Raw genomic sequence first — 15,820 nt, forward strand, 5'->3', positions numbered from 1 at the left:
ATCCCTAACGTTCTGTGATTCTGTGATCAAAACATCACAACTAACCAGGATGTTGGAGGGACAGCATTTAAGCTCAATTCCTCAATCCGCAGTGTTAGTATGGGACAACTACCTTAACTCAGATGCTTTTGGTTAGCCCAAGGCACCTAATGATAGTACCCAACAAGGGTATACATACCTCATTTCCCATCTGCACTAATAATATATGAGACTTGTCAATTTTTGTCAATTCAAGCTCCAACAGGAGTCACAGCCGAAGTTCCCAACTATAAACACTACTGGAAAAATTCTGGATTTACCATGGATTTCCTCCCAGTAATCATTCACAGCTTGAGTTCAGCAATAATAAAAAAAAATCCATTATCATGCCCCCAACGCCATCTGGGAGATCAGGCTTTTGGCAGAGAAAAATGGAGCAGCAACTGCCTAGCAGCACAGGAAATCAATGACTTCCCCACGCAGGGGCGAGCAACAGGCTGCTCCTGCTGAGCACGGGATCATTCATTTCCCTCTCTGCCACCAAAGCTGCTTTGTACGTGCAGTGAGCAAAGTCTCTGTTACCCTAGCAGGGGGGACACACACCTTCCCCCAAACCCTGCCCTAACCAGTAGGATTAGGCAGCCAGCTATGTGATTTCAAGTAAATAGACAGAATGGGAATGAGTGGGTATGTGTGGACACCAATCTTGTGTGAGAGCCTTTAGACACAAGGGTTTCAGGCTCTGAGTCAGATAACAAATGTCCCAGTATACCACCGATTTAAGCTCATCTCAAATCCCATGACTTGACAACTGGACTTTGAAAACATCAGGGCCAGGAAAGCCTGGTCTTCCTTTTCCCCCCAGTAGCAGGATAAGACTATTTACTTTCAGCAATTAGAGCTCTAAAACAGGTTTAAAGGGTTTTTTTTTCATTTTAAGCACAACCATTGAAGAGGAGTTTGGAATATAAACAAAAATAAAAGTGAGCACATTATCCAGAAGACAACAGGCCATGAGGACATCTTTCCAGGCTGCACTTCTTGATAGCTAAACCAAAGGTTTATTTACATATACAATACCAAACATTTATCTACAAATACAATACCTCTATTTTTGTTGAGAGGTTTTGCAGGAACTGGAATAGTCACTCGAGATCTTCCATCAAGGTCACAGGAGAGACCACTACTGATCTCTGCAGCTTTAAAAGCCCAACTCCTTCCTCAGATTTACTAACCTTAGTACTCCCTGGAGCATGAGCCAAGATAAGAACAGGAGTTGAGAGTTTCCCCAGACACTCACTTTACCTTTGCTGCAAGCAAAAAGAACTTCACATCCACATTTTTGCCCCAGGTCAAAGTTCCCAACAAAGCCACAGTAATGGGATCACTACGGGCATGCGTGCAATCATCAAGAACTGAACTACTGTCTGTAACTGGTGTCAAGAGGTTACAGATACAAAACAGCAGATAGACAGGACTTCTGGTCAAGCCAGACTTAGCCCCGATTTGAACCAGTGTTCTGAATAAGCAGCTTGCCCGTTAACCAGCCCTCTCTGAGATGAGAGGTTACTGCTGTAGCTGTTTCCAGAGCTATGCCTACATATTATCCCTAGTAACTGCAGACACATTAGGATCATCACCAGATCTGACTGAATCAAGTATATTTTACAGCACCTCCTAATAGCTACACTGTTAGCTGTGTATCTGTGAATCAGTGAGCCTAGAATCTGTAAAACACACCTATATCACAGCAGAAATATCTTGGTCTATAGCAGCTTCTAGCTTCTCAGGGAGACTGTTCACTCATCTTTCTACCCACATTTTATACCTCTATCATTTCTTCAGTTTAATAAGTTATGTCTGTAAATGCAGATATCTGCCTTATTTCTCTAGAGCCACTACTGCTCTAAATCAATTCAGGTCATGCTGAAATTAGTCTTGTCCTTCACCAGGTTAACAGCTTCTCCACTTTTGCTATAATTAATATATGTCTATAGATAAATTACAAATAAAGTGAAAGGCAAAAGAGAAGTAGGATTACTCTGTAATATTTTTTCTTGTCCCTCCATTCCCTAGTTCAGTAAGAAGCCTCTCAAAAACCTCACCTTACTGCAATTTAATGTCAGCAAAAAAGAGACAACATTTGAAAGTATTTCATAGAAGAGTCCTACAAGAGACTCCTCAATAAATGTGAGTACCACACATAACCCTACCTGTTTTCCTGCAACAGGGAAAAAGCTCACTCTTTTTCTAAACTTGCACCTTCTTCATAGTCCATTCTAGCCACAGTAAGAGTCATCATTTGGTCACTCTGGACAGCAGTAGGCCTGCATTTATCATGGTGGTGTGTGTCCTCTCTGTTTGTTCTTACAGTTTACGGAAAGGAAAGCACAATGACTCATAAAACTGCTGCAAGAAAAAGCTGAAACAAGTTAACAGAATGAACTTCTTTAAAATTGCATCCATCATCCTACATTTCCGGCATTTAGAGCCAAAACCACATCACACTTTCAACTAAAAGATTTAGAGCTATTATTTATCACAAATGGCAATACCATCACTGAGGCCAAGCAATGCTTCAGGATATGTTCCTGAACTGCTCACAGATCTTAAGTAAACTATAAGCAGTAGGAGGCCTCCTACTATGTTCTAGAGAAAAGCATATTTTTTTTACCAATGTACTATTCTTTTCCCTTGGGAAAATTATGTTTTCTTCGTGCCGAGAATGTTCATCGTGAAAATTCTTACCTGTTTCCCATCTAGTGTGTATAAGCGTTTAACGACCCCTGAATCCAGCTTGATGGCATCAGTTATATCAGTAAGAACCTGTTCAAATGAATGTGCTGTCTTCTTGTTGAGCAGAATCCGGACTGCTTTCCGTGGTTTCACTCCACTCCTGATGATAGTGACTAGTTTAGGTCTAATGAAATCCTTATTCTCTTTTGCATCTGAAGTACCTCCTTTAGCAGTGGCAAGAGATGGCACTGAACGAGAAGTAGAAGTTGTCTTAACATTCACTGACCAGTTTGGGTTTACATTCTTCGTGTACTCCAGTTTCTTGAAGGGTTCTATGGAACCACACACATAGCTTTCCCCTGCGGAAACAAAAAATGCCAGACCAGCAAGTCAGATTGGAGCAAGGTAGAAAAAAATCCAGAAAGATATGAAATCAAACCCTTCTCAAATTATTAAACATTATTCTTACCATTCTTGATCTACAGTGCATAAAGTATTGATCTCTTCCCTTCTCATATGCTACAGACTGTAAAATACCTTTTAAAGATCACTCGTCAGCTAACCATTCAGAAAATGCTGTTACAAAATCCTTGAAAGCAGCAGTTTTCTTTTCAGAAAACACCATCTGCAGTGGGAATCGCTGCTGTCAGTAAGTAGTGTTCATATCTAGTCAGCTGCCCAGCCCCACCACATTATCACAGTAGTCCTCCAGCCTTCATGCTTAAATGGCCTGCTCCTAACAAAACAGGAGGCCCCAAATACCTCAGAGGAAATAATATCATAACATTATCAAAAAACATAGGTTAGAAGTAACTTTCTATAAAAGGTGGAGGAAAGTGCCATAGGAAATTTGTTAACATTTGATTATTTAAAGCTTTAAGTATCATAAACTCAAGATATGTATAGGCGAGAAATCTCACTGTATTATTCTATTGACTCAATATATAATATGGGGGGAAAGGAAGGCAGAGTAGTAATTACAGAGTCCTCCTCACAATAAATATACCATACTTTAAAGAAAACAAAATTGATTACAGCTCATATTTCTATTGGAACATTGTCTACAAAAAATATTTCTGTAATTACACACACACACAATTTATGTGGAACAAAACATAGCCAGAAAACATCATCTCTGGTCAGGAACACCTTATACCTGTCCAGCCGCAGGCTGTTGAGAAAGGAGCACCTGCTTGGGTGCTCGCAACCTCTCCCTTGAGCTTGACTGCATGGCTGTGCTGCCAGTTGCACTGGGTGAGTTGGATTAGCTCATTGATCTGATTGAGCATAACAAAGACAACACTAATTTTCCAACAGCAAGCTGATCCAGTTCACCCTCTGGCTGAAAATAAAAATAAATAACCAAAGAAAACAATACTAGATCCAGCAAAACCGCACCTTCTGGTAGCCTGCAGCCGAACTCTGTTACAAAGAATGCAAAATCCTATCCTGAACAATAGTACAAAAACAACTGAGATGTTTTAAATCTTCCAAGTTCAGTAGTTCAGTGTATGCTAACACCATAGAGGCCTTCACATTAGCAGTCTAGCCCAAGGCATTAAAATAAAAACAGAAAAAAATTCAGTTATGTACCTCCTATGCCAAAAAGCACATAAGAACTAAAGATTTTCCTAATTATTCCTGCCCTAAGAAAAGAGAACTCACAGTTCAATTATCGAAAGTATCTAAATTTTACCTTTGGACACAAATTTTAAGGTTTCAAGGTACCCAACCCAATCCCACAGACAATACAAGACACAGGGAATGCTGGCAGACACACAGTTACCACAGTTAGGAGGGATCCATAGTGGGGGAGGCGATCCACTAGGACATGGGGCTCTGGATTGCAACAGAGGTTCAAGTCTGTTGGCATGAACACTCCAAAGGTGAGGTGGTAACACACTGTACAGTGATTATCAGAAAGAAAGTGGAAGAACTTCAGTAGAAGGCAACGAAGTCAGAGCAACATGTGAAGATGGACCTCTGAGCAGAAAAAGATAACAACAAATGACACCAAACTGGGTGGGAGTGTTCATCTGCTTGAGGGTAGAAAGGCTCTGGACAGGCTGGATCGATGGGCTGAGGCCAATTGCATGAGCTTCAACAAGGCCAAGTGTCGCATCCCACACTTGGCTCACAACAACCCCATGCAGCGCTACAGGCTTGGAGAAGAGTGGCAGGAAAGCTGCCAGGCAGAAAAGGACCTGGGAGTGTTAGTTGACAGTCAGCTGAATATGAGCCAGCAGTGCGTCCAGGTGGCCAAGGCAGCCAATGGCATCCTGGCCTGCACCAGGAATAGTGTGTCCAGCAGAACTAGGAAAGTGATTATCTCCCTGTACTCAGCACTGGTGAGGCCTCACCATGAATACTGAGGTAAGTTTTCAGCCCTCTACTACAAAAAAGGATATAGAGATGCTGGAGCATGTCCAGATTACAGCAACAAAGCTGGTGAAGGGTCTGGAGCACAAGTCTTACGAGGAGTGGCAGAGTCAACTGGGGTTGTTTAGCCCAGAGGAAAGAAGGCTGAGGGGAGACCTTATTGCTCTCTACAGCTACCTGAAGGGAAGTTGTAGTGAGGTGGGTGTCAGTTTCTTCTCCCAAGTAACAAATGACAAGAGGAAACAGCCTCAAATTGCACCAGAGGAGGTTTAGGTTGGATATTAGGAGGAATTTCTTTACTGAAATAGTTGTCAGCGCTGGAACAGACTGCTCAGGGAAGTGGTGGAGTCATCATCCCTGGAGGTGTTTGAAAGATGTGTAGATGTGGTGTTTTGGGACGTGGTTTCATGGTGGACTTGACAGTGTTAGGTTAATGGTTGGACTCAACAATCCTAAGTGTCTCTTCCAACTTAAATGATTTTATAAATGCAATGACAGCATAAGATCAAGCAAGAATCATAAAAAGATTTTTAGGTTTCACTTTTTGGTTTGGCTTGGTTTTTGTTTTAAAAGCATTTATTTAAAGCAGAACAAAATACAGAGTGGGAAGTAAAGTAAGACATTCCAATGCTTACTAGTCATAATCTAAATTCAACTTAATCTGCACTTTGCAGTAGCATCTAAAGTATTAAGAAAGGACTCTGAGAAGGAATCCTTACACCAAGCTTACAAGAGACAAAGGTAAGCTCTTCCTTTTATCCATTGTATATATATGAGAAAGAGATACAGATATGGTAACATCAGAAAAGGCTGAGCCACAGTAATGATCCAGGAGTGATCAAACAGTACATATTCTCTTTTATCCATTTCCCTGTCCAATATTTCTAGCACTAGCTACCCAATTAGTGCAAGGTAATAATGCACCCACAACACCACATCTATAAAATCAACAAATTTTAAAACATTATTATCATTTTGTAGGGCAAAAATTTAAAAAGATCCTACTATAAATAGGACCACGCTCAATACAATAAATACCCATTCTATAAAATAGTTTGTAGAAATCCCTTTTAGAAATTTTAAAGCAAAACTTATTCTTGTCTCCACATGTGGAGTCTTGCTATAAGACTTAAAATCCACCAGCAACTTCTTGGGGGGCATGGGTGGCATTAGTAAAAGTCAGATTTTGAGGTCCAGTACTATCAGAAAAGTTGTTCAGTGTAGTTGCATGAAATAATAATTATTTCTTTAAAATCACGTTTTCATATTAAAACTCACTTCTCAAGGAGTAGGTGCATAAACAAATGGCCACACACACAAACCCAGATGGTTTACATTTAGTTTTTTCAGAATTCTCTTGGTTCCCCTTCTTGAAAGGATAGCATTCCACACACTTTTTAATATCAGCTATGTTTAAAAGTCAGCTGGGATCCTTGTAGCATTTACAGCACATCAGCTCTTCATTACAAAACTAATTTTGTGTAAATGACCATAAAAAAAAAGACCAATACAATCACTGAAGCTGTGGAAATGTTTTAACATCAGACTGTTTAGCCTTTCTTCATTTCCAACTGTGCTATATATTACATCAATAAAATATTTGCACCAAGATATGTATTTTTTCCCTTGAAGAGGCTCATCTTTAAGCAACAGAATATCTTGAAGGTAGAGTATCCACGATGAAAGTTTTCTAAGATGAAATGTCTTTAGTAAGAGCTATTTTATATAGGAAAACAGAAATACAGACACCTGTCCCATAATGGTGCTATTTAAGTCTGTTTATACCTCAAGCGAAGTGCTGGGGCTTATAAACTCTCAAGGATGTTAGCCAGGAACTGCATTTCTCATTCACAGTGGTTCTAAGGGCCAGGCCCATAAGAACAAAAACTAAATGGACAAACCCCTGATGTCCTAAAAGTATTTTTTATCTGATCTTAAGATCAGTAAACCCTGTTTTATGGTGACATCCAGCAAACTCTAAGTATTCAAAACACTAGAGACTCAAATACAGGCTTAAATTTCCTGAACGTGGGACCCATGCTGACAGCAGCCAGAAATTTCAATGGCTAGCCTAATTCCTTAGTGTTTGTGGTGTTTATATATACACAGGAAATCTCAAAGGGAAGGACAAAGAGCCTTAACCGAGACTGTCATCCTCTCTTCTTTTTCACAGTTACCTTAAGAATTGAAAACTGCAAAGAAGTTTCACAAGGGGCATGACTTCCTAGTCCAGTAAATCCACCTTCCGCCTTAACAACAGCTTTCTCACCAAAACTATCAGATGATGATGCAATTTGCATTTTTTATATTTTTATTTTGGGTAACCTTTGGCCACAATTGCCTCACAGACAACAGCCTCACCCCTGTGACTTGTACCTGAGGGGAGACAGAAGCTGTGATCTGCAGTCAGGCAATACCAGCAGCAAGTTGGTTTGTCCAGTTCCAGAGCACCAGAAAATACAGCTCCAGGGGTAATCCCACTGAGCACCACCAGCTTTACCTCTGGGTCAGGCCTAAGCACAAACACAGCCCACAAACATCAACTCTGACTAACTGGCAGCTGGAAGAAGAAGATGACAATCTCTAAACACTAGATTTGTAATAGAAACCTGTAGAAGAAGGAATCTTTGGAGATGATGGATTAAACAAAAGCATAGAAAAGACATCATACTTAAAATTTCTGTTTGACTGCAGCTTCCCAAGAGAGGTGAGTGAGCGTTTCACAGTGCAGTCAGCTGTGAAATTTTGACTCTTGATTAGAGTATCAACAGCCATTAGAAAAAGAAAAGGGGGACACCCAGCTGTTGTGGGATATCTGACATCTAAGAAAACAGTAATTACTAAATGTTGGAAGGTATCCTTTCTTGACAACCCTCCTGCCTCCTCACAGCAACAGGGCAAATGAAACACACACCACTTTAACCCTTAAAAAAAATATATATATATATGTATATACACACACAATGCTTGTTTGCCAGTTTGGAACCAGTAATCCTACAATTTAAGTTGTGCGACTGCTCAACACTTCAGGAAATTCCATCTGGAACAACTAAAATAAACCTTAGCATCGAGAAGCTAATCAGAAAGCTAATCATGTAGAACAGCAGATCCCAAAACATGTTTTGTGCTTAAGAAAAAGAAAGAGACAAAACCTACTACCTGCAGTCACATAAGTCAAAATTAAATGCAACTGGACCACTGGAGCCATGCAACACCGAAGGATAGTTCTTATGGGTTACAACAGAATTGCACTACATGCTTCGTGTACTAAAATTTAAAAAGTAACTTTTATGTGTGTATAGGGTGGCTACTAGGGAGACACTGAATTACTGTCTGTAAGTACTGGAGCTTTCCTGATGCAAGTGTTTGATTGCCTCCTTGGCGTTTTGGTATTGGCAGTTAGTCGGTTTCCTTCAGCTTGCTGATATTCTCACTACAGGAATGATCAAGGCATTATCTCTTAAAAGAGATTATTTGCATTGCTTTTCTGTACTAAAGGCGACTTGGCCTAAAATGGCTTCATAAAGAAGCCAGTTGGTGCTAAGTGAAAACCCTGGAGAAGGAATAGAGAACCTGCTTGAACCATGCAAGCAGAGAGGGAACAACCAACCTCTCTGTGAGGCAGCAGGCCTGCCAAGTTATTGAAAATAGCGTAAATTCCTCATAAGAAAGTGCATACAAGGAAAAGAGAGTTAATTTACAAGCCCACCAGAGACAGAGAAACTGCAGTAATTGGACACTTCAGTGGTGAAGCATCCTAGTGAGGATGGTCAATGCTGCAGCCATTTGTTGTGGTTCACCTCCCCTAAGAGATGGGCCACTAGACAGATTAAGAGAACAGGGAAGGCACTGGCACCCCCAGCACCCCGTGCAACAGAGACACCCACTCTTCTTCACTTCACCCCTTAGTTCTGTACATGCAAACTCTCAGGGGAAAGGACAAGGAATTCTGACTAACCCTCACCACACAGAGCCGACTGTAAAAGGAAGATGACCTGAACCAAATAAGTGTTAGTTAATAGAGCAATAACCTACTTAAACTACATTACTGCTGCCTTATCTTTCTGCAGTGTCTGAAAAAAATGCAACAGTGCAAAAGAGATGGAGCATCTACAGGAAATAAACCTGACCTACTCATGCTCATCTAGCAATCAGACGCACCAGAAACTTTAAATCAGACCTCCTCAGTCCTTTTAAAGGACTTATTTTGCACATTATTCTTTCTGTTCAGCTTGGACTAAAAGTTCTTTTTTTCCTCAGTGAAAGCCAAGTGAAAAAAATAATGATACGATTCCTACCCTATCAAACCCCTCAAATTTCTGCAGTCTTGCTACAAGCAGTATAGGCATTCTACACACTTAGAAAAACAACTGGAAGGCCCCTAGAAAAAGCAGCCATGGGACCTTCCAAGAAGTTGTTAAGGAAGACAGTGTGAATCAGCTGGCTAATGGATGGATCTTCTCAAATACATGAAATAAAATAATCAAACAGTGCCAGAACAACTCTCTACCATTTTATGCAACCAGATTATTCAGCTGTTTGTTTATCAAGCAATATAAGGATTGCAGGCATTTCTGCCATAGGATCCAGTCCAAGTTTCACTAACTTTGCTAGTCCTGGATCAAGTCCATAGTAAATACCCAGTGTAAATTCAATCCTATAACAAATGTCCACACAGATTCAGCTCTACAAACATTTAAACAGATACTTTCCCATTATTATTTTGATAGCGTATTTTACATATGCATATGAAGCTTTCCAGTCCATCAATTCACAGCTGCTGAGGTGGGCACGGCTTAGAAGAAAGACCATTAACTCCAGAGCGCAACAGAGACCACGCCAATCAGTTCCTACAGGCTGGTCTGGTTGGCCTTTTCACCAGCTGGAGTGGGTGGCAGTCAAGAAGGCAGCAGTACTTGCTGGTAAGAGAAGGAAAAACTAAGATAGCAGGATCTCAGCCCACCCTTTCGGCAAGGAGACGCTGTTCTGAACCCTCCACTGGCCGGCAGCTTCTCTGCTGTATCTAACACGAACTGCCTGCCTCTACATGCAAGAGCCTTCACACGGTCCTCATGTGACCCATCATCTCTTCTGTCACTGCAGCGAGGTTCACATCTCCCAAGAGTTATTATCCAGTTGCAGCCATTACCAGAGTTTAAAACTGGTATAACTATGCTCTTTCAAACTGCTCCTTCAATGAGGACTGCAGCTCTGAGATAATCCCAGAGACATTATTTTTTCTTTTTCAGATTATTCCTTAAAACTACTTTTGTCATTATGCCTACACAAAACATGCATGCACACACACAAGTCTTTACAATAGTTTGGCAGCATACCTAATACTGACATGTGACAATACTGTTTCCCAGTACTCTCTCCACTCTATGGTTTGGGGTTTTTGGTTTGTCTTTGACTGCCAGTTCTCTGCTGCAGGGTTCATCTCTTATAGTAGGTATTGTGGGAACCTAAAACAATTGATTCTGGTTCACACCCAAGACGCTGAGGAAATATTATAAGAAAAATTAATGAGAAAGGGATGCAGTTCTGACTATGGATTGATTCTGTGGTCTTTGTTCCACAGAAGCAGGAGCCTAGGAGTAAAAACTGTAAATAATACTCTTTGTTTCAGAGTTATCCTGCTCAGCCGCATTTATTACTGTTTTTGTTACACTGTTCAATTTTGGGGGTAGGACCCATCAGTCCATCTTTGCCTTCAGCTTTAGATAGTACACTTCTGGAAAAGCAAGTGGCATTTAGTCCTTTCCCGAGTCTTTGTTTACAGCTAGACAATTTAGCCTTAAGAACCACTTCATCTTTATTGTTTCTACATGCTTTGATTACATGACATACCCAGGGAATAAAGTCACATCTCATTTGGAAACCATTCTTTAAAGGTAAGAGGGTCCTGAACATGAGGTCTGACAAAGAGAAGGTAACCTAAATCCATTGCATTCTTTCCTTCATCTAAGGTGACAGGAAAAGAGAAGTTACAGAGCGTGTGAAACTTTTTACAACAGTACATACCCCTTGTTATCAAATGCCAACAAATCTCTCATGTCTCAAGTCTCAAAAAACCCCCAGACAAACAGAAAATAAAAGCCCTAGGGAAGTCATTAGTTTCAAATAAAGGGAAGATGTGTCCATGCACCTCAAAATAACTCACAGCACCAGCATACAGCCACATTAACTCTGAATTGTATGCAGGACAGAACTAAATATTACTGAAGCAAAACAGTCCTTTACAATCTTTCTCCTTTGAGACTGTCTTTCACGCAGCTCTATGTATTTAGCTCTGGGATGAAAGACAGTGGCTGCTGTCTTGTTTCCCACAGGAGCTAGATGCTTCTCTGTCTTCATGTACCATCTGGGAAGGTAGAAGTACAGTTATTTCCTTGAAGGTATAAAGCCCAAAAACCAACATCAAATCAAGGCCTTTAACTTACAATGCAATCACTAAAATCAATCTCCCTACCTCCCCCCCAAAAAAACCCAACTAAATTCATAACAGTCTCATTAAATGTATTTATACAGTAAGGGAATAGTCTCGCCATAAAGAAAGCAATGCCTCACATTTCAATAGTTTGAGCATAAATGTCATTTGGCAAGAAGAAAAATCAAGTGATTTTCCAGTTATTTAAACACAAAGCACAGCTACAAGCTAATTAATGCTGTACCAGACTAGTCAAAGTCTAATAAATTTCTACAGTAAAGACTGGAAGGAGCTCATGCAAAAACCATCACCGACCTAATAATATATGAACCTGCACTCTATGGTGAAGCTCTACAAGGGAGACGGAACAAAACAACCCACCCTGCAGTTTTATACAAATAGACAGAAGTCCCCTTTCAGGTGGAATGAGAACGTAGTGCTCTACTTGTACACAAAGACTGACTTCTATAAATCCCCCAGTGTTAATGGCAAAGAAAGTAAGACTGTTCAACTTAAACTATACGGAGGAAGGGAGGGTGTGTTCATTGAAAAGATACAGAATAAAGTCCCACAGAACTAAAAGAAATCCCAAAGCCCTTCTTAATAAAAGTTAATAAAACTTATGTTCTTGCACTGCCATTCATTTTGATTGGCTGATTTCTAACTGGTATTATTCTTCTCTATGATGCCAAAATAAACGAGTCTTATAAGTTGCTGAATTTATTTCTGCTTTCAGTTCTTTCTTTTCAAAAGCTGGTTCTGACTGGCAACAAACGACTGTACAAAACAACATTAACATCAATGATACTTGATTCTTGATGAGCACACCAATCAAATAAGCACAATTATTTATACCACTACTGAGAAATACACACAAATACTGCTTTTAAACAGATGTTGATTAATATCAGTCTTTCCTCCCACAAATTGATTTTCTCCACTAATTAAATACTGTCCTGGCAAATACAGTTCTAACTCTACCCTGGAATTCATAACGTTGATCTTAAGACCAGTTTCCTTTCCATTTCACTAACACTATGGTCCTAACCTCAAAAACCCTTACTTACATGGAGAATCCCACCACTTCAATTTTCTTTTTGAGCATCTTGACATTGTCTCCTAGTCTCCTTTTTATGATAATGCTTTATACTGCATGTACATGAGCCTTATTTGAAATCAACATAAGGATGCCAGTGGACTGGGGAAGAGGAAAAGGGAAATGCTACAGGGCAGTTTACAGTCTACCCCAGTTGAACCATGACTACAACATGCCTCTTTCAATAGGTTGCCTACATTTATACTACTCCATGAGAGAAGAGCATTTTACTTAAGGCGTATTTACTTGTAGGGAAGAGCTGAAGCTTTGGGTACAGGCAGACTTTAAAAAAAAATTCATCAGAAGTAACTTTCATGTAGGTTTCATCAGCAACACAGTCCTTGTCAAGTTTAACTCACCAAACTCTCATGTTTTTAAATATGCAAGAAGCAGTAGTTACAATCTTCAAGATCTAGGACTATCAACACTAGGTTAACAGAAAGGGAAAGGTCAGACACTTTCAACAAGGGAAGTAAGTAGCAAGGCAACAATATTTCATTGCGTAATTTAAGACATTTGCAATTCTGGATTGAAGATCCATTCTTTATCAATAAGAACAATACCATTACCTATTTGTGAAAGGCTTAACAGATTAGACAAATAAACACCGACTAAAACATAACTTCATGCCTCCAAATCTTACTGCTGACCTTCTACTAGTTGGTCCAAGGAGGAAATCTTCTTGGAGCCATCAATCGTGTAGATCGTTCTCACTCCCTGGGGCAGATTCACATTGTCAGACAGAGTTCGGGTCAGATCAGCCAGGAGAGCTTCAAAGGATCTAAACCGGTCAGGGGAGATGGCATATACAATTCCTTTGAAATATCGATCTCCATTACGATAGAAACGAACTTTCTTGGCTTTTTTCTCAGAACTCAGGGTCTGTAGAGTACGGGTTCTGTAAAAGCTGCAGTGGGCACTGTGAGTAGGGCTGGGCAAGCCATTTACCCGGGACCCTCTGCCATATCGCTGCGCTTTATCACGCTCATCAAAATGCTCCAGCTCCATGTCTCTCCCAAAGGACATCTTGAAGTTCAACCTAAAGGATGCACAAGCAAAGAGGAAAAAAAAATAAGAAATTTACACATGTTAAGGGACGTCTCTTTAAGACTTCATGATTTATATATGGCACTTAGAGGACTACTTTCCAGGTTAAGAAAAATGTTCGAATGAAACCATGCTACATTCACATGTTCATTTTACAGCTAACTCTTTTGCCATACCATAAAACCTGGTTTATAAGTTAAGCTGTTATACACCATAGAGATACCACTCATGAAACCAACTGCTAGCAACATGCAAACATTTAAAAGTGTTTATTCACATTCAGTAGGAACTCTGAAAATGAGGTGACAAAGTTCAGCCACTGGAGAAAAGAACAAACGCATCAACTTTCTACTTTTTCTCATGTTATATTCAGGTGCTATTTGAGTCCAAGTCTACCTTTCTAGACCATCCACCACCATTAAATTGTTTGTTCCAACTGTGATGCTGTTTCAGAAGGGCAACCAGTACCCAGCAAGTAAGCAATTGGGAACTTCTCAGAGGAGCAGATATTGCAGGTTGGTGATGAGAATCAGGTCTACCACTTCATGAGTCAAGCTCACTGTTCAAAAGCCCTTGCATATTCCGACCACTGGTTTCCCTGCAGCCTAAGCTTTGTAAAAAATTACTTCTGTTGTTCTTGTGCAAACACTTTGCATATTCTGAACCACAGAAGTGCTCAAATGTCATGAAATTTAAAAAAAAATAAGATATAAGAAACTAGTATTTTTCAATGAGCAAGCTATTTTAGCGTTCTCTAACATTTGCAAGATGTATTATTAATATCCTAAGTCTAATATTCAAATTGATTAAGGTTGACAGCTTCCTTTGCCTACAAAACTATCACTGAAGGAGTGATAAATTCAGTGTCAATGGGCAAATTAGCAATTGGCATCTCCCGTGTTTGACAGTGACAAAAACCCCTCAGCTCTGACCAAAATGATGCCGGTTGTGCAATACAGTTCACAGAAATGGAAGTTCACATGTTCTGAAGTGAAATCAAGGAGGCAGATATTTCTGTTCCTTTTTACAACCAATACAAGACTAAATACTACAAAGTGTACATTAATTTTCATGAATAAAAGAAACAAAAAGATGAAAAAAATTAGAATTATCAGAATATCACTTGGTTCCAAAACACATATCTTTTAATTTAGGAGCCACCTAGATTTGCAGTTGTCTGCAAAACAGCAAAGCACAGTAAGCTTATTTATAGCACAGCTACACAGAACTAATTTAGAAGTGGTCTCTCTCATTGATTTCCAATAAAAAGGAAAAAAAATAGCAAGCACAAGCTTTGTTTCAACCACTCATAATTGTGTGACCATTAAGAAAAAAAATATATTCAGACCAGCTGTAAAACAGTAGGAGCAAAAAGAGAAACATTTAAGGATGCTCTTTAGCTCACAGAAGTTTGTATTAATGCAATTATTATACTGCTGGACCCTGATGCTGCAAAGCTGTAGGGAATGTGCTCAACAACTTCTGAGGGCTGTTTATGTGCTTGATTAGAACAAGCACCTGAGGCTACCACTGCAAGTGTGGGGCCTTGGCGGAAATCATTTACCCTGCTTTGGTTAGAGCTCACACCTTATTTTGTTACATTGGCACAGGATTATGCACTTATGTACATATGCAACATTTATCTTTGTAAATACTTTAAAGGCACTTAACATAAATATATGGTGCAGTATGTGTGTGTGTGCATATATATAAAAGTCTGATCTACGTTTTTGCTCAGTATACATACACACATTCACTCCACTTCATTGAAAAGAACAAGAACATTTTCTGTGGCATTTCACTGACACTTCTCTATGGGTTAAATACAAAATGTCACTTAGTGGCCATAGCTTAGGACCAAGACTATACCACCAACATTTCAATGTTAAAAATTGTAAGTTGTTTTACTTCATTTCTAATTACAATGAGAATCATTTATTCAGATTTAAACAATCCCAGAACTCACAATTCAGACACTGTATCTGAAAAGCAACATCTGTGCCAAGAAAAATGGATTTTTCTTAGGTGTGCTGTATCATTTGCTCAAATCATCTCAAACACACATTAAAAAAAAAGGAAAAACAAATTTACATGAAGACCTTTTATTTTTAAGAGACTTTTGGCTTTACTAATTTTGGATGGGGGAAGAAGAA

The 15,820-nt window shown here is 39.6% G+C and overlaps 1 protein-coding gene across 1 annotated transcript; it reads right to left on the reverse strand.

The window, feature by feature from the left end:
* Positions 1 to 2,727: 2,727 nt before the first annotated feature.
* On the reverse strand, positions 2,728 to 13,655 carry DCX (doublecortin; the record flags this gene model as incomplete). Its single annotated transcript, XM_010181280.1, has 2 exons — positions 13,271 to 13,655; positions 2,728 to 3,074 (listed from the first exon to the last, which is right to left on the reverse strand). Coding segments are annotated over exons 1-2 (723 nt in total), but the record flags the coding sequence as incomplete, so codon positions are not given.
* Between the last annotated feature and the right edge of the window lie 2,165 nt (positions 13,656 to 15,820).

Source organism: Mesitornis unicolor, unplaced genomic scaffold, assembly GCF_000695765.1.
Source record: "Mesitornis unicolor isolate BGI_N332 unplaced genomic scaffold, ASM69576v1 scaffold5133, whole genome shotgun sequence".
In the NCBI taxonomy this organism is placed as follows: Eukaryota; Metazoa; Chordata; class Aves; order Mesitornithiformes; family Mesitornithidae; genus Mesitornis; species Mesitornis unicolor.